This window comes from Rhinopithecus roxellana, chromosome 2, assembly GCF_007565055.1.
Source record: "Rhinopithecus roxellana isolate Shanxi Qingling chromosome 2, ASM756505v1, whole genome shotgun sequence".
NCBI lineage: Eukaryota > Metazoa > Chordata > Mammalia > Primates > Cercopithecidae > Rhinopithecus > Rhinopithecus roxellana.
In genome coordinates, this window is record NC_044550.1 from 53,012,008 (window position 1) to 53,029,460 (window position 17,453).

The window sequence follows — 17,453 nt, forward strand, 5'->3', positions numbered from 1 at the left end:
GAGAAAAGCAGGCAAACAAAAATCTTACTTGGAAAGTCAAATCTTAAAAAAAAAAAGCCCTATCGGCCCAGTGGCGATAGGCGAAAACCTCAATGTCACCCGGTCCCGGGCGGCGACGGCAGGAAAAGGAGTTGCGGCAATCAGTGCGCGCGCGGTCCGCTGCGGCGCCTGGCGCTCCGCAGGCGTCCGGGTGAACAGAGCCAGGGGCACAGGGCTGACATCTCAGGGCTAATTCCCTCCTGGAGTGCGTACATCCAGGCTTAAGCCGCCGCAGGGTGTGAGCCTCCCCTCCCCCACCTGAACGCCGCAGCTGCACGGGGAACGGCCGCCTTGGCGGAGATGCAGCCACACCCCAGCCTGATGCTGCTGCTCCCGCCTGCTACTGGAGTGTTGGGGAGGGGTGAGTGGACTCCAGGAATCCTCGGAAGGGCGGGGGCGGAGGCAGGGGGCCCCTCTAGCCGCTATTCGAAACAACACTCCTTGTTCTCGATGGTCCCCGCGCGACCCTCTTAGCTCACGACACTTCCGGTTCCTTTTAAAGGCCCCCCAAATTGTGCGACGCCGCGCGTGAGAGGAAGGTATAAAGGGGAGCGAGAGGGCGGGACCGAAGAGGAAAGGGAAAAAAAAAACCTAGGGGGAGAGGGGTGGGGGGGACGCGCGAAGGGCGCGCTCTCGCATCACGTGACCGGGACGCGCTGTTCTTCCGTCGGCCATTTTAGGTGGTCCGCGGCGGCGCCATTAAAGCGAGGAGGAGGCAAGAGCGGCCGCCGCTGGTGCTTATTCTTTTTTAGTGCAGCGGGAGAGAGCGGGAGTGTGCGCCGCGCGAGAGTGGGAGGCGAAGGGGGCAGGCCAGGGAGAGGCGCAGGAGCCTTTGCAGCCACGCGCGCGCCTTCCCTGTCTTGTGTGCTTCGCGAGGTAGAGCGGGCGCGCGGCAGCGGCGGGGATTACTTTGCTGCTAGTTTCGGTTCGCGGCAGCGGCGGAGACACTAGCACTATGTCGGAGGAGCAGTTCGGCGGGGACGGGGCGGCAGCGGCGGCAACGGCGGCGGTAGGCGGCTCGGCGGGCGAGCAGGAGGGAGCCATGGTGGCAGCGACACAGGGGGCAGCGGCGGCGGCGGGAAGCGGAGCCGGGACCGGGGGCGGAACCGCGTCTGGAGGCACCGAAGGGGGCAGCGCCGAGTCGGAGGGGGCGAAGATTGACGCCAGTAAGAACGAGGAGGATGAAGGGTGAGTAAGGGGCAGCCCAGGATAGTCAGGCCCAACTAGTCCCCCTCCCCCTCATTCCCCCGCCATTAGGCCTGGTTCCCGCTCTCAGCCCGGTCTCCGGGCCCCCTTGTAGCCTCCTTGTTTTGGTGTCCCCTTTTCTATGTTGGGTTCCCCGGACCTTCATTTCCTTCTTCCTTTGCCTGGTTATCGCCCCCCTCCCCCATCACACACGTTTCCACCTTTAGCCGTCACCATGCTGCTCCTCGGCCCGCCCTCCTTTCCTCCCTCGCCATGGGTCTCCTCCCACCGACTTAGCCGCCAGGATTTTTTCCCGCCTGTCGAGGGGTACCTTTTTTTCTTTTCATGCTGTCCCCTGTTTTTCTCTTTTTCTAAAGTCTTGGGCGTAAAAACGCAGACAGACACAAAAAGCTTCCCTGTTTGTATTGCTAAGGTTTATTTGGTGCTTCTCCACCATCCTGAAACGATGCGATTGTTTATAAGCCCATGTTTTGGGGAACGCGTAGGTTGTCTACCTCTGCCTCTCCCTTGTTGGCCTCAGGCCGAATGTTTTCTTGGGATTTTGAATAAGTTTGCCTAAGGACTTACTCATTTTCTTCACCATACGCTATCGCACAATGGCATGTTCATACAGGCCCCATGTTTTGACGTGCAGACCAAATTGGGTCCGGTGAAATGCTCCGACTTTCTTGTTGGGCCGTTGGTTTTGCTCCTCGGGCTCAGGTTAAGTTCCTAGTCGATGGGGGCCTGCACTTGACTGGAGCTGTCCTATCTCCGGCCTAGTGTCTACCCTTCCCCCACCCCACTGAGTTATTCTAACCGCGCACCCTTTTCGCGCCCTCAGCTATTGGGTTCCCCAACTGTTAGTACAGATTGTAACTTACTTTTTTTGTGCAACCTAATTTTTTACAACCTCCAGTCCCCTTTTTTTCCCGGTGCCCAGGATCCTATTTTGGTGTCTTGATTTCTTTCCCGCCCACTAAGGGAGGCTTATAGTCCTCTTAAGAGAAACAAATCCTGTATTGTGCTATGGGATCCTTTTTTTTTTTTTGGTGCAAATTTCTTAGTATTAACTTGCTTCCTCTGATTGAAATAACAGTTGTATATACTACCTAAATCTGCATTTAGTGTATTAAAATGCAGCATTTGGGATTGGGAACATAATACGGGAGTTAGCTGGAGGGACTAAATCGGGGTTCTTGGCTGAGTTTTCTTAGCTCCGATTACTGAGTGATGATCGTGGGTTCAGGCTTCCATTCCTTTTTGTAATGGGGAGGGGTGTGTGTGTGTCTGAATTTTTTTTTTAACTGTAAAGAGAAAGGTGTTGATGGATATAATAGTAAGATGTCGCTTTAACCCAGTGTTAGAAAACACGATTCCCTTTACTGAGAAAGAGCCCAGGATTTGGAGGGAGAGTGGGGAGGGGAGAAGCACTTTGGAATACAGGGTTAAACCCAGCCTAGGCAGATTCTTGTCAGGCTGTTTGATGATAGTGCTGGTTTTGGGGGAGTGGTGGTGGGAAGGGAAACAAACTTTTAAAAATTAAACAGATCTAACTCGAATTGTATATAGCTTATTTGAGAAAGGAAGATGTTAGATATTTGGAAACTTAAAATCTTTAACATTTTGGTTTTCGTTTGCTGAATTCTGTTCTTTGGACAGAGGCACCAAAATGATTAATTGTGTAACTTCCTGTTTGGGGCAGGCTCTCTGTTAGCCCTGATAATTCAAATCGCAAAGCAGCTGACTTTATAGTTACCTACTGTTGAACTGAAGTGTAAATGAATTAAAGTTTTTAACCCTAACAGTGTCAAAAACTAAAACTAGAATTTTGATTGGTTGCTGTACCGGTTGTTAATTCCCTAGCCATTCAAACTCCTCCCCACGACACTCTGAAGCAGCGACGGCACAGCGGGAAGAATGGTAAAACTTTTAAATTTTATTTCTGTATTATAAAGGTTTCAGTAGTCATAATATGCAGAGGCTGTGTATTGGTTAGTTGCCCATTGATCCCCAGGAAATTCTAGACCATAGTACATACAGTAGGCTTGTACCTGGGATATATACTTTTTTAGGCATCATGTGTAATCTTTGGGCAAAACTGATGCCTTTACATGGTATTTGGTCTGTGGTAATGCATGTAGTTGCAGTTTGGCAATTTAAGCTAAACAATTAGTAACGATATTTTTATATCGAGCAAGAAAAAATATTACTGTAATCTTCGCATTTAAGATGAAAAATATTTTTGTTGGAATTCTAAGTTTAATGGCTAAATATGAAGACTACTTGATATAAAATGTTGTGTTTAAAATGTCATGCATGTTATACTGAAATATTCTGGAGATGTCTGAAGCAGTTCTTTAAGCAGCACTGTGTATTATGGAAAAATGTTTTGTCTTTTACCTACCATATTTGTAAATAGACTTTTCATAAGAATTGTGTGTGTGTGTGTGTGTGTGTATACCATTCAAAGGTGGGCTAAAGTGGCTTTCCACTACAGCTCTTACCAGATTTTTTGTTTTCAGTGTGATTTGGCTGTGATATTAATAACAGTTGGTTGACATGTATTCACAATTGCATGACTTCTCTTTGGAGGCTGGTAGGTTGAGTATTGTTCTTTTTATCCATCCTTTCCCTTCCCCTAAATGTCAGTCTTTCTGCCTTTTAGGATTATATTTGAATTTTCAGGGGTTTATACACCACCACTGGAGAGTAGAAGGCCACTAACTTGCAGGCAGTTACCTTATATCTTTACAAGCTACATTCTATTTTAAGAGCCCATTTAGGGTAACATTTAAAAATTTGCTTATTACTGTAGTCTCATCCACTGAAATCAGTCCAGCTTTACGTTGGAGAAAAAGCAGACGGGAAACAGGCAAGGGGAAAAGCAAAAAAGAGAAAACAAAAGACTGGGGTCACAGTTTCAATGAATGTTATTCCCTATATTTGGTGAGTGGTTGGCACTAACAGCCCGATTTCACTGCTAGCTAAGAGTAGCAAATTAAGATTAAACTATAACTGTGTTTGACATTATTATATACTTTGAATCTCATGTAATTGTTTCCAATAATTTGAAATGATTATAAACTTAAATTTGAAGGTCAGTGTTTTGACTCTTTCAAGTAATTACACTTGTCCTGCTACCTAAAATGATGTAATATTACAACTTTTTTGAATAATCTCAGAAAAAATGGAGAAATGTTTATATTCATAGTTAATAAACATTTTAGATAGTGACTAGCTGTCGTTTACTGAAAATAAAATTGGTGTAAAATTTTATTACCCAGGTTGATTTTATTTTTGAGACGGAGTTTCACTCTTGTTGCCCAGGCTGGAGTGCAATGGTGTGCTCTCTGCTCACTGCAACCTCTGCTTCCCAGGTTCAAGCAATTCTCCTGTCTCAGCCTCCCAAGTAGTTGGGATTACAGGCATATTCCACCACACCCGGCTCATTTTGTATTTTTAGTAGAGACAGGGTTTCTTCATGTTGGTCAGGCTGGTCTCGAACTCCTGACCTCAGGTGATCGGCCCGCCTCGGCCTCTCAAGTGCTGTAATCACAGGCGTGAGCCACTGCGCCCGGCCTACCCAGGTTGATTTTAGAATTACACTTAAAAATAATGTAGTTCTTATTTTTAAGGGATCTAATACTTGATTTTTCTTAACTGCGCAATTTTGCAGCCCCATCGTGTTCCAGACATTAAGGCTTTCAAGAGTGAAAAACTTTCAGACCTTTTTTTTTTTTTTTTTTTTTTTTGGGTGTCTGCGCTTGCCACCATATCTGTCCCTTTCTCTTTCTCCCATTTTGAGGGATATTAAAAGGGCAACAGTTTTATAGTCAATATTGAGGATAAGACTGGTTAATACATACAGTATCCAAATTGAATTTCTTAAACACAGTTCTGTGTGCATTTCCTTCTACAAATCTGAGAATAAAGTGATTACAGTTTCATCCTAAAATACTTTAAAAATCAGTTGGTTTTAGAAATGTTTTTTTCCTTTTGCATGTAAGAATGGACAGCTATTTTTAGGAAGGCATGCCTGTTACACCTTTAGTGGATGTTTCTACAGTTTACTATGGGACTTTAGAATCAGTAATTACTTCCATAGTATGCCCTCCTGAGTTCACTTTGATTTACTCTTTCCGACATTAACATCAGTAGGTTTTACTTATAAGCATTGAAATTTCTCATTTTACTTTGTGGTGTGGACCCATTCTGTTCTCTGCAGTGCTGCAGTTCATTTGGGGTAGGTACTTTAAAATTACTTAGTGTCTGGCAAAATATACATGCCATGTAGCAAGCTATCTGAGGGCAGAGTTTTTAAAATTTAAAAATCAATGGAAACTACAATGTTGCATTAACTTTGAGATAGTTTTACAAGGTAGGTACGTAGACTTTCCTGCGTTGGATTGGGTAGGAAGCAAAAAAGTCCCCCCATTCACTTATCAGCCAAAGTCCAGCAATACTTCTTTAATAACAGGACAGTAGATCTGGCCCTATTAACGGTTAGTGTATAATGAGCCCAAGTGTGATTCTTCCCATTTGGGAATTTTGTGAATCCTGCTGTAGGTTGTCGCCTGTCTCATTATAAAAGACTAGGCTCTTGTTTTTGCTTTAAATTTTTGCGATTATGGTCTTATACCTTAGTGCTTCTGGGGCAATCTGAACATTGTTTGGTTTGTAAAATAATTGCTTTTAGAGTAGTCTCATGCCAAATTTACTGGTCTTGATTCAGTACAGTTGGGTTTACTGTATGTAGTAAAGTTGAGACCCTGAGTAGATTGGTCTCAGTGTTAGCATTCTTGGGAGCCTTTGACAAATTTCCCGAGTTAAAAATTCCAGAAATGGATGCCCTCAGATCTTTAGATGAACGTTTAGGGGAGGAGTATTACTTTTCATTGTAAATATTCATCTATTATGAAAGATACTAAAAATAATCTGGTTTTTTAGGTTTGGAATTGGAGAATGTCATTGAAGTTTTTCAGTGGTTGTTTTTGAGATCACATACTTTGCCTTAAATCTGGGTTTTTTTCCCCTTAAGCCATGTGACCCCTTCTACAAACTCAGTGTATGTTTTTAATATTTCCTGAGTACTCTGCCATCGTCCTAACACATAATATTAGGGTAAGGCTGCCCTAATACGAGAACATTTGGAGTATACTATTTCGGTGTGTGATTTATGGCCAACATGAAGGATGTGATTAGTTTTAGCCTTCAAGTGATAATACATGCCATGCTTGAAAAGCATTTAAAAAGGAATAGAGTAATAACTTTTTTTTCCATTCCACTTGAAGCTGTGTACCTCAAGTGTGTGCACATTTACAAATGGAGTGAAACATAACTTGTGATAGTCCAAGCTTGATTTGACTTCAGTTCTGCTTCAACGTTTTAGTAGATAGGGCACTGAACTGGATGCTGAAAGCGTGGGATCTCTTTCTGTTGCTTCACTTCCAACAGTGTGGTTTCAGGTAATACAATATGTTTGTTACTTGGTTTGCTGATCTATGTGTTGGAAACAATGCTCACCACAGGAAGATTGACTCCATAGCCTGCTTTCATAGCTTGTGTGTATTTATCCAGTGCCCTAATAGTTGATACTGCCAGTGATTTACTCCTGTGGAGTAAAGGTAAGCATGTTTTAGTTTCTGGAGTATTATATTGTACGTTGGAGCTAGGTATTTAAGAATATTTGGGGGTGGGAGGGAAGACTCCTATTTACTGGTGGTGTTTGTCCAGTAATCAAGGTGACAGTTTAAGTATTGGGTCTTGGACTGTAAACTCCTGCTTATCTAGACTTCAGACTAGCACAGAGCCCACACAGCCAGGAAGTCTGTCTCCCCATTTAGTCTTATGAGTAAGATAGATGAAGCCGTGAGAAAATACATTCAAAAAGCAACCAACAGACAATGTCATGGAATGAATCTCCTACAGATTTTTCCTTAACACTTTTGAAAAGTAACATGATTTTAAAATGTAAGAAAATTCTAAAAATTCACCAAGGTACAAATCATTTTCTGACTTCAGCATTGATACCTAAATTGACTTCCAATACACAATTTTATAGAATTGTGAATATGTAGTAATCTCAGTTAACCAGAACCTTAACCTTCAGGTTAAGGAAAATACTTATTCCTTAACCTCTAGGTAAATGGGAGTTTACCTTACAAAGCTGATTGAGAGCTTATATAAAATGTAAACATACAAGATGTCATTGCTTCCTTGTAGTGAAGTGAAAAAAGGGAGATGTTGGATTAAGCATTTAAAGTTAATTAGTGACTCATGCCTGTAATCACTGGCTACTCAGAAGTCTTGAGGTGTGAGGATCATTTCATGCCAGGATTTCTAGACCAGCTAGGTAACAAAATGTGACACGTTTCTTAAAAAAAAAAAAAAAAATTAATGTGTTGGGGGTGTGCTTGTAGTTCCAGCTACCCAGGAGACAGAGGCAGGAGAATCTGTTGAGCCCAGGAAGGAGCTCAGGGCTGCAGGAAGCTATAATGGAGCCACTGCACTCTGATAGTGAGACCTGGTCTCTTTAAAAAAAAAAAAAAGTGTTTATTTTTAGGCCAGGTGTGGTGGCTCACACCTGTAATCTCAGCACTTTGGGAGGCCAAAATGGGTGGATCACTTGAGGTCAGGAGTTGGAGAACAGCCTGGCCAACATGGCGAAACCCCTCTCTACTAAAAATACAAAAAATCAGCCAGACATGTGGTTACACGCGCCTGTAGTCACTCAGGAGGCTAAGGCAGGAGAATCACTTGAACCCTGGAGGCAGAGGTTGCAGTGAGACAAGGTTGCACTACTGCATTCCAGCCCGGGCGACAGAGCAAGACTCGGTCTCAAAAAAAGAAAAATAAGTTTATTTAAAAAACTATCTTGTTGGCCGGGCGCGGTGGCTTATGCCTGTCATTCCAGCACTTCGGGAGGCTGAGGCAAGCAGATCACCTGAGGTCAGGAGTTCGAGAGCAACCTGGCTAACATGGTGAAACACCGTCTCTACTAAAAATACAAAAATTAGCTGGGCATGATGGTGGGCACCTGTAGTTCCTACCTACTTGGGAGACTGAGGCAGAAGAGCTTGAACCGGGAAGCAGGTTGCAGTGAGCCAAGATTGCGCCACTGCACTTCAGCCTGGGCACCAGGGTGAGACTCCATCCCCCTCCCAAAAAAAATGTCATGTCTCATTTATTAGATGTTTATTTTTTCAACTTCGCTTTTTAGTAGTCATTTAGTTAGGTTCATTCTAAAGCGTGAGGTAATGAGATTTAATACAGGGAAATCTTTTGGAAAATGTTTGGTCCGTTGTATGTTAGTCTTGAATTAAAAATAGAATTTTTCACACTTACCTTGACGTCATATAGAAAGCTGGGGGAGAGAAATACCTATTCTTTAATAATGGGGAAATAATACCAAAATTCTTATTGACTAAAGTGTTTTTTGGGAAAACTAGCTAACCTTAATGTCTCATTAGGTTTAAACAGTTTAAAAAAAGTGGGCTGGGTGCGGTGCTTCCCGGTTGTAATATAGCACTTTGGGAGGCTGAGGTGGGCAGATTGCTTGAGCACAGGAGTTCCAGACCAGCCTGGGCAACATGATGAGACCCTGTCTCTCCCAAAACAAACAAACAAACAAAAAAAGGTGGGTCTTGTGGTGTGTGCCCGTAGTCTCAGCTACCCAGGAGCTTAAAGTGGGAAGATTGCTTGAACCTGGGAGGCAGAGGTTGAAGTGAGCCAGGATTGCACCATTGCATCACGGCCTGGCAATAGAACGAGACTCTGTCTCAAAAAAGTGGTTTTCATGAATTACGTACCAGATCAGATCTAAAAAGGCTGGTTAGTATTTGAACTCGATGAAAGCTTGTCAAGCTCTCTCCCAAGGTAGTTTTTATACAACTTCTAAAATAACTATTCTAATGTGTGATTATCTAGTTGTATTGTAACTTCCTCCCTTCCCCTTAGGTAACTAATGACTTAGCTTTAGTTTGTCATTTTAGGATTTTAGAAGAATAATTATGATGGATAAAATAGTGGAAAAATTCAGTAAGGATTAATGGTGTGCCTGAGTAACATTACTTTAAAAGATGACAGTGATTGGTCATTTAAGTTATACATCTGAAATGTGTATCAGGTTGACATTCTGTTATATTTTTTAAACTGTCAGAACTTGTTATAAAGCCACATACGTAAGATCATAAGTTGTTAGGAAGTGTTTGAAAGTTAAAGGATTGGCTGGGTGTGGTGGCTCCTCATGCCTGTAATCCTAGCACTTTGGGAGGCTGATCGCTTATGTCCAGGAGTTCGAGGCTAGCCTGAGTAACACAGCAAGACCTCGTCTCCAAAAAAATAAAAATGAAGTTATAGAACACAAAAAGAATACTATTCCAAAATTGGGAGTGAGTATAATGGCTAACTTTTTACCTTGAATAAGGTGTTTGACGATAAAGACTTGTTAGGGGAGGTATCTTGGAATAAAATACTTAGTATTGACTGGGAATGTTAAAAGCCTAGTGACCTAAATAGTCCAGAGAATAAGTTTATTGATGGGGAAAAGCCAGGATTATTAAATCGGAACATTTTCCACCAGCCAGGATTACTCCATGTATATTGCCTTTTATGTTTTAAATTATTCTTTACTAAAATTACTGGCGTAAATATAGGGTAGACCAAGTCATCAAGGTGATTTTAGAAGCTACATTTAAAAGGTCTTAGTTGAAATACCACCTACTTTTTAGTTTTTAATATATATTTTTTACACGACTATTTAAAAATTTCTGTGTTATTTCAGGTTGGAAGCATTGAAAATATTAGAATATGTTTATATAAAACTCATTGTGGCCTTTTCCTTTTAATATTGGAAAGTTTATAAAGTCTATGCAGTTTTAAAAAATTAAGCCATTGAGTAAATAAAAATTTTGCTTTATTAAATTATGTTTAGATAGTGCTTATAGTGCTTTACCCCTTCAAAATAGTAACTTTTGTCAATCATTTAGGATGTGTGTCAGACTATTCGGTGTCCTTTAAGTGTGTTAACTAGTTTAACCCTCTGCGAATATCTGAGGTATGCTCTTTTTACAGATGGGCAGACAATCTTGGACTTTCATAGTTTTTTCTTAATGTTACACAGTTAGTAAGAGGCAGGGGACCAGGTGGAGTGGTTCATGCCTGGAATTCAGCACTTTGGGAGGCTGAGGTGGGCAGCTTGAGCCCAGGAGTTCAAGACCAGCCTGGGCAACATAGTGAAACCTGATCTCTACGAAAAAATGCAAAAATATTAGCCAGGTGTGGTGGTGGGCGCCTGTAGTCTGAGCTACTGGTGAGGCTGAGATGGGAGGACCAACTGAGCCCAGGAGGTCAAGGGTGCAGTGAGCTGTCACTTAGCCACTGCATTCCAGCCTGGGAGACATAAAGACATTGAGGTCTTTAAAAAAGTCAGGGGTAGGGTTTAAACCCCGACATTTTGTCTTTATTGCTTCTAAACTTGCATTGAAAGATGATAAAATGTCCCACAAAGCAGTCTAAATTCCTGAATGATACTACATAACACTTGGATAGTCATCTATGCTGAGTTGTATAACTTTATGCTTGTCATTTAATTTTACAATTTGGTGTAAGCCAATGTGAAAGCAAGGAGACTTATATTGTTGAGTAGGTGTTTTAAACTGAATACCATATTCAGCCTTGGGGTGCTGAGTATTTAGTTCACAGCTAGGATTAAGAAATTCAGCTATGTTAATAAAATACTGTAGATGAAGTCCTACATTTTAATTGGGATTGATTCACTTAGAACTAAGGATTGAAGTTTAAACTTTATTGCAGCGTTAGGGGCCATCTTTGTTGCTAATTGAACAAGTTTTGGTTGTTTTTAACATGGCTGCATAGGGTATTTTCTGAAGTTCTGTCTACTTCATTGGCAAGTGTTTGCACTTACGTAGGATGAAACGCTTTGTATTCAAGGCAGCAGAGGTAATCTGGAGAGACAGTAGATGTGCTTTAAAAGCAAGATAAGTCATACAAAATATGTAGATAATTTAGCCGGGCATGGTGGCTCACGCCTGTAATCCCAGCACTTTGGGAGGCCGAGGTGGGTGGATCTCGAAGTCAGGAGTTCAAGACCAGCCTGACCAATATGGTGAAACCCTGTCCCTACTAAAAGTACAAAAAAAATTAGCTGGGCATGGTGGTGCGTGCCTGTAATCCCAGCTACTTAGGAGGCTGAGGCAGGAGAATTGCTTGAACCCGGGAGGCGGAGGTTGCAGTGAGCCTAGATCATGCCATTGTACTCCAGCCTGGGTGACGGAGTGAGACTCCGTTTAAAAAAGAAAAAAATATATATATAATTACTACCTTATGCTATCAGTTTGAGGGGGAGCATGTATGCCAACATTGTAGAGACTAAGTGCCCATTTATCCATAATTAAGATTAGCAGATCTTTCCTCACTGTACTATAGAGTTTGGGGCTGGGCATGGTAGCTTCCGCCTGTAATCCCAGCACTTTGGGAGGCTGGGGCGGGCGGATCACTTGAGGCCAGAAGTTGAAGAGCAGCCTGGCCAACGAGGGGAAACCCTGTCTCTACTAAAAATGTAAAAACTAAATCAGGCGTGGTGGTGCAGCCTGTAATCCCTCCCACGGAGGCTGAGAAATCAGAATCACTTGAACCTGGGAGGCAGAGGTTGCAGTGAGCTGAGATTGTGCCACTGCACTCCAGCCTGGGCAACAGAGTGAGACTGTCTCAAAAAAAAAAAAAAAAAAACCAAAAACAGAGATGGAATGGAATTAATATGTTCCATTTAGTAAAGATGGAATGGAATTGGTACAGTTTGTGTTCATTGTAGCATATTCAACTATTTGTTCAGCAACCTTTTTTTTTTTTTAAGCCTAAGCATAGCCTGAGAACAGCATCCTTTTTAAATTAGAGCAGAAGGAAAAGCCAGAGTGTTCTTGGGCTGCCAAAATATTAATACATTTGTCTCAAAGAAGAGCCACTTAGGTGCTTGCTTAGAGACTTAACACAGAATTTGAAAAGTTTGAGAGCTGGCTATTTACTCTGCAAAATGGAAGGGAGACATTTTAGAACAGCAACTGGTGATTGATCTGGCAAAAATGAAAAGTAGAACTTGTGAAGAAATGAGGTGGAGTTGGTGTATAAATAGCTAAGTTTAGAAGATCCTGTGGGTATTCTAAATTAGCGAAATAGTGATGACTGAGCCATCGTGTTAAATTATGATTACTGTATTTGAGGTATAAGAAGGCAGAAAAGTGTGATGCTATTAGAAAAAAAATCTCATTTCAAATGGTTGAAGGTTAAAAACAATTGGGGAAAGAGAAGGCAGGCAGTGCTTTAAGGGAGGTGGAATAATACCTGGCTCCTTATTCTCCAAAAGTGCTGTATAGCTGAAGTTTTTTTATTCTGCATGAGTGATACTTGATTATTAGTTGAAGAGTGAGAGCATCTTTAATGAACCCTTGTAGCAGTAAGGTAGGCATATTAAACAACTACCATACTAAAGGTGGGGCGTACATTTGGAGAGCACTTTGCTGGGCCAACTGATGATATGCTTAGGTATTTAAGAAAATCTGCTGCTTGTCTGAAAAACATTTGGGGCTTCAGAATAATAATACCACATACCTTATTCTTGGTGTTTTATTTCTTTGTAATTGTTTTCTGTTTCTTAATAATTTTAAATTAAGGATATTTTTCCCAATATAAACATTGCTTTTAGGTTAAATAAAATCAAAACTAGTTCTGTCTTCATATCTGAATAGACCAGACAGAGAATTTTCTTCCCTTTCAACAGCTTAAAAAATGTTTTTGTTAGAACTGTTGTGTTCAGGCTGAAATACTTGCAAAGTTTGTTAGTTATTATTGAGAAATTTCTGTAATCACGGAAAGGGTGATTTAATAGTTAAATCTCAATTGAAGTTGTTTCTGTTGGTGGAACTTGTCATGGGCATATTAATCTTAGCAAGAGGTCGTTGCTTTATAGTCAGTTCTCTTTCTCATTAAAAATACAGTGCCCTCACCTTTACAGGGTGAATGTTGGTAAATAACTTCTGTCTGTGAAGGAAGTATTCTGGACCTGTAAGTTAAAAATAAGGTGCTTATAGCAAATTATGTAAATAAAGATTGTATATTAAAAGGTACACACTATTCAAATTAAAGAAAATGTATATTGAGAAAATAACTCAAATTTCTTCCATGGAATTGGCAATAAATAAACATTTCAAATACACAAAACATGATGGGTGTTTTCGTTCATTTGATTATAAAATGCCAGAGTTGTTTTATAAATGCTACTTCAAGCCTGGAAACTTTGAGGAAGTCCTGAATATTAAGCATATAAATGGCCCAGCTCTAGAATACATGTGAGTTGAAAAGCTAACCTGAAGTGGGAAGTGCAGTATATACCTAAGACCTACTCTGCACTAAAAGTTTGCTTTGTCATTAGAAGTGAAACAGGACTGTGGTAGGATAGTAAGATCAGTAACACCTCAGTTAATCAGGTGTCTTTGAGGAAGTGAAGAAAGACCCTAATTCAAGGGACAATTGCCTTTTATTCCGAGAATGGGCCTTAGTGGCAATATCTTAAAAGCCCACAAGATGGAGATGTTTCCTAATAAAAGGCCTTTAATTTCTTTATGGAGCTGAGTTGGTGTCACATCCCAGTCCCCACCCAGAACCCCTCCCCAGTTAAAAAGATGAGAAAATGCTGAGCAAGTCTGATTTGATTCCCATGGTGACATTTTTAGCCATTACATAACAAATTCTGACAGTTTACCCTTAAAATTAAAAACCTCCAGTCCTGTCTTTTTAAAGGGTTGAAAGGTGGTTAGGTATAGGGTAGCCTTTTATTTATTTATTTACTCATTTTTGCACAAAGGGAGCATACGTAAAGCTGCCAGATCTGAACTTTCTGGTGTTTTGCTGTAATGTTAGTAAGATTTCACCTTAAAATCTTCTGTTTTATTTTGAGTATATACCTTTGGTCTTAAAGTGTCTTGGTGGTTTTCTGCTTACCAACCATCACTTTTTGCATTTTAAAAGCTTACTTTATTGCTGGTTAACTGAGGTTCTACTGTAAATGAATCATCTAAGTTAATTAGTGGATTGTGCTTCAATGGATAATTGTCACGAAATTGTTTATATTGCACATTACTTTTGTCTTAAGGACTCTTAGCACATCAAAAAAATTGGTTCACAACTTAATTGTGAGATGTAGAATTTTCCATTTTATGTGCTAAGAGTTTTGTTAATGAGAGAACTGTTAACATAGAAAAGGAGCTTCAGCATAGACACCAATGCTGGTTGCTGAGATCAGTGGGGAACTGCATAGCATTTTAACAAGTTTAATAAACTTTGGAAGAGAAATTTGAAGCTAAGATTCTGTTTTTTGTTGTTGTTGTTAACTTTTTAATTTGTAATCTAAGGAAAACCTTTATGTACAGTATTTTTACTTTGGGTATACGCTTATCTTTTAGCAAGTTGAAAGACTTAGTTTGCTGCTTGCTCACTATTTTGTAATTATCCGGGAGCAGCAGTAATAAGCCAGCTTTTTGGAATATGATGTTCCTGATGTGTGGTTATGTAGGAAGAATGATGTTTTAATATACTGCCCAGTAAACTGGTGCAGTTTGGAGAAGGTGTGTTATTGATGTGGATAATATTTAAGGCAATTTTTTTTTTAAGCATTTTAATACTGCTTTTTGTCTTTACAGGAAAATGTTTATAGGAGGCCTTAGCTGGGACACTACAAAGAAAGATCTGAAGGACTACTTTTCCAAATTTGGTGAAGTTGTAGACTGCACTCTGAAGTTAGATCCTATCACAGGGCGATCAAGGGGTTTTGGCTTTGTGCTATTTAAAGAATCGGAGAGTGTAGATAAGGTAGTGTGTTACGTGTTCTGATCAGTTAATAATATAAAATATTAACATATGGATAGTTTGATACAATGAGTTTGCCTATTTGTGGTTCCCCCTTTTGATAGTATAGGAAGGAAGATAATAGTTCTTGCCCCAATACATTTTATGAAGATAGAGGTAGGTTCAGGAATTGTTTCCTGAATAATTTGGGTTCCAGGCTCTGCTAAATTTTGAAATTAACTTTAAAGATACTATAGATTTAAAGATGCCTAGTTAAAAGGATGTGTTTTAACAGTTCACAGAAGTACGTATTTTGAAATTTTGTTAGGCAAGCAACTTTTAACTGAATCATCATTTTGATCCTGGGCTAAAGGGAAGTAGCAGTCATGTTTGTATATATTGCAGTTAAAAGGTAATGGTTATCTAGTAATTGGCTAAATTTGTGTATGTCCTACCATTCTTACCTTTAGATTTAAACACCTAGTATATGTTAGTTGATGTTACATCACCACCATGACTTGACAGTTTAATCTTGAGCAAGTCAACACATGCTTGGCATTATCTGTATTTGTAGTTACTTTTAAGTAAATTAATATTCTCTGAACTTTAGTTAAGATATGTATTTTTTAAATGAAAACTTCAATTTTCTTAGGTCATGGATCAAAAAGAACATAAATTGAATGGGAAGGTGATTGATCCTAAAAGGGCCAAAGCCATGAAAACAAAAGAGCCGGTTAAAAAAATTTTTGTTGGTGGCCTTTCTCCAGATACACCTGAAGAGAAAATAAGAGAGTACTTTGGTGGTTTTGGTGAGGTATGTTATAAATGTTTTGACCCAGTTTATGTCAAAATTAGTGTGAATGTGATTGTCCTATTATGGACTCAGAGTCACTTGGCTTTTCAGAACTGTTAGGGCAGATTATGTGATTTGTTTTGGAAGAAGGATATTGTAAATACTTTATTAGCAGGTCTTTGAAGGTTGGATGATGCGTTTTTTTCATTGAGTACCTACTCGATGCAAAGTATTGCTGGGGTAGAGTATACAAAGATGAAATAGACAAGCATTCTTAAATACAGACAATAAGAGGAAGAAATCCAGAGTAAAAGGAGACTTTTGTTCAAAAAAGGAAAGGAATTAAGAATAGGGTGTAGTGCCTTATCAATTGAAATGCATGTATACGTGCAAATTTAATGAGACTAACAATTATAGACTCATTAGGCTGGACGCAATGGGTCATGCCTGTAGTAATATCAGCACTTTGGAGGCCGAGGTGGGTGGATTACTGGAGACCAGGAGTTGAAGACCATCCTGGGCCAACATAGTGAGACCCCATCTCAATTAAAAGTAAAGCAAACTCAGACTCATTAGTGAACTAGATAATAGAGGTCTCTTTTTAAGAATTAATGAAAGTTGAGAAATTTGTGGCATTGGGCTCCAGATACATCCCGCAGACATTTATTGCTTGATTCAAACAATACATGCTTTTTTAGTATTGAGGATTTGAGATATTGCCCGCAAAACTCAGTATCTAGCTTTTCTTAAATATTTGCAAGAGCACACAACATGGGAATTGACACTGCCCTCCCGTGTGGCAGCATCTGTCAAACTGAGTAGTAGCTTCCATCTTGGTTTGGGCATACGCTCTCCAGTTTTTAGTAGTCTTCACCACCCTACTTTCTATTTTCTCTCAAATACATTTTTATTCTGTTTTTCTTAAATTTGAGTGTTTTCTTCGTCTTCTTTATGGGCATTTGAATTTGTGACCCTTGAGTTAGGTAGTAAATGTCAGTGCCTGGTGAAGCTTATTTTTGTAAATAGTTGTGAAGACCTTAGATGGAATGGATGTTCTAATTGGAAGAATTCCTTAAAAGGATTAGAATAAATAGGGGGAAACAGGAGAATAGAACTTAGTGCCAAATACATGTTTTCTTTGTGCATTTTGCCCCCTCTAAACTTGTGTTTCTTTTAAGGTCAATAAAATGCAAGCTAGCATATTGAAATTTGTTTTTTAATACCAGGTGGAATCCATAGAGCTCCCCATGGACAACAAGACCAATAAGAGGCGTGGATTCTGCTTTATTACTTTTAAGGAAGAAGAACCAGTGAAGAAGATAATGGAAAAGAAATACCACAATGTTGGTCTTAGTAAAGTAAGTTAAGCATCCATTTACTTGTAGAGAAAACTAGCTGTTGTAAAGAGCTTAATCATTTACCTTTCTCTGTAAAGGCTTAAGTTCTTTGCATGCTTTAAAAACTTCTCAATGGTTACTTACCATTGACCAACTTTTTGTGGGGAGCAGGATGGACACATTTGTTACTTTTAGTGTTTTTGTCTAGGCTTTCACAAAAATATTTTTTAGGACTCAAG

General features: G+C 40.2%; 2 protein-coding genes across 5 annotated transcripts in view; both read left to right on the forward strand.

Moving 5' to 3' along the window:
• The first annotated feature begins 271 nt into the window (after positions 1-271).
• LOC115892636 lies at positions 272-990 on the forward strand. Its single transcript, XM_030913934.1, has 2 exons — positions 272-400; positions 542-990. The coding sequence occupies exons 1-2, from the start codon at positions 340-342 to the stop codon at positions 988-990; spliced, it is 510 nt and encodes a 169-aa protein (XP_030769794.1). The 5' UTR covers positions 272-339.
• Positions 559-17,453, forward strand: part of HNRNPD (heterogeneous nuclear ribonucleoprotein D) — a 20,677-nt gene continuing 3,782 nt past the window's right edge. For 2 of the 4 annotated variants that reach the window (XM_010358918.2, XM_010358920.2), the window contains exons 1-5: positions 559-1,227; positions 3,091-3,147; positions 14,940-15,108; positions 15,737-15,898; positions 17,104-17,235. In XM_010358918.2, coding sequence (XP_010357220.1) covers positions 995-1,227; positions 3,091-3,147; positions 14,940-15,108; positions 15,737-15,898; positions 17,104-17,235 — 753 coding nt within the window. In that variant the 5' untranslated portion in view covers positions 559-994. The remainder of the gene's footprint in view (positions 1,228-3,090; positions 3,148-14,939; positions 15,109-15,736; positions 15,899-17,103; positions 17,236-17,453) is intronic. The other 2 variants (XM_010358919.2, XM_010358921.2) reach the window with 1 other exon arrangement.

Coding starts and splice junctions, on each gene's coding strand:
- LOC115892636 (XM_030913934.1), top strand. CDS start 340: ATGCAGCCACACCCCAGCCTGATGCTGCTGCTCCCGCCTGCTACTGGA. Junction 401..541: donor TACTGGAGTGTTGGGGAGGG/GTGAGTGGACTC, acceptor TTCCTTTTAAAG/GCCCCCCAAATTGTGCGACG.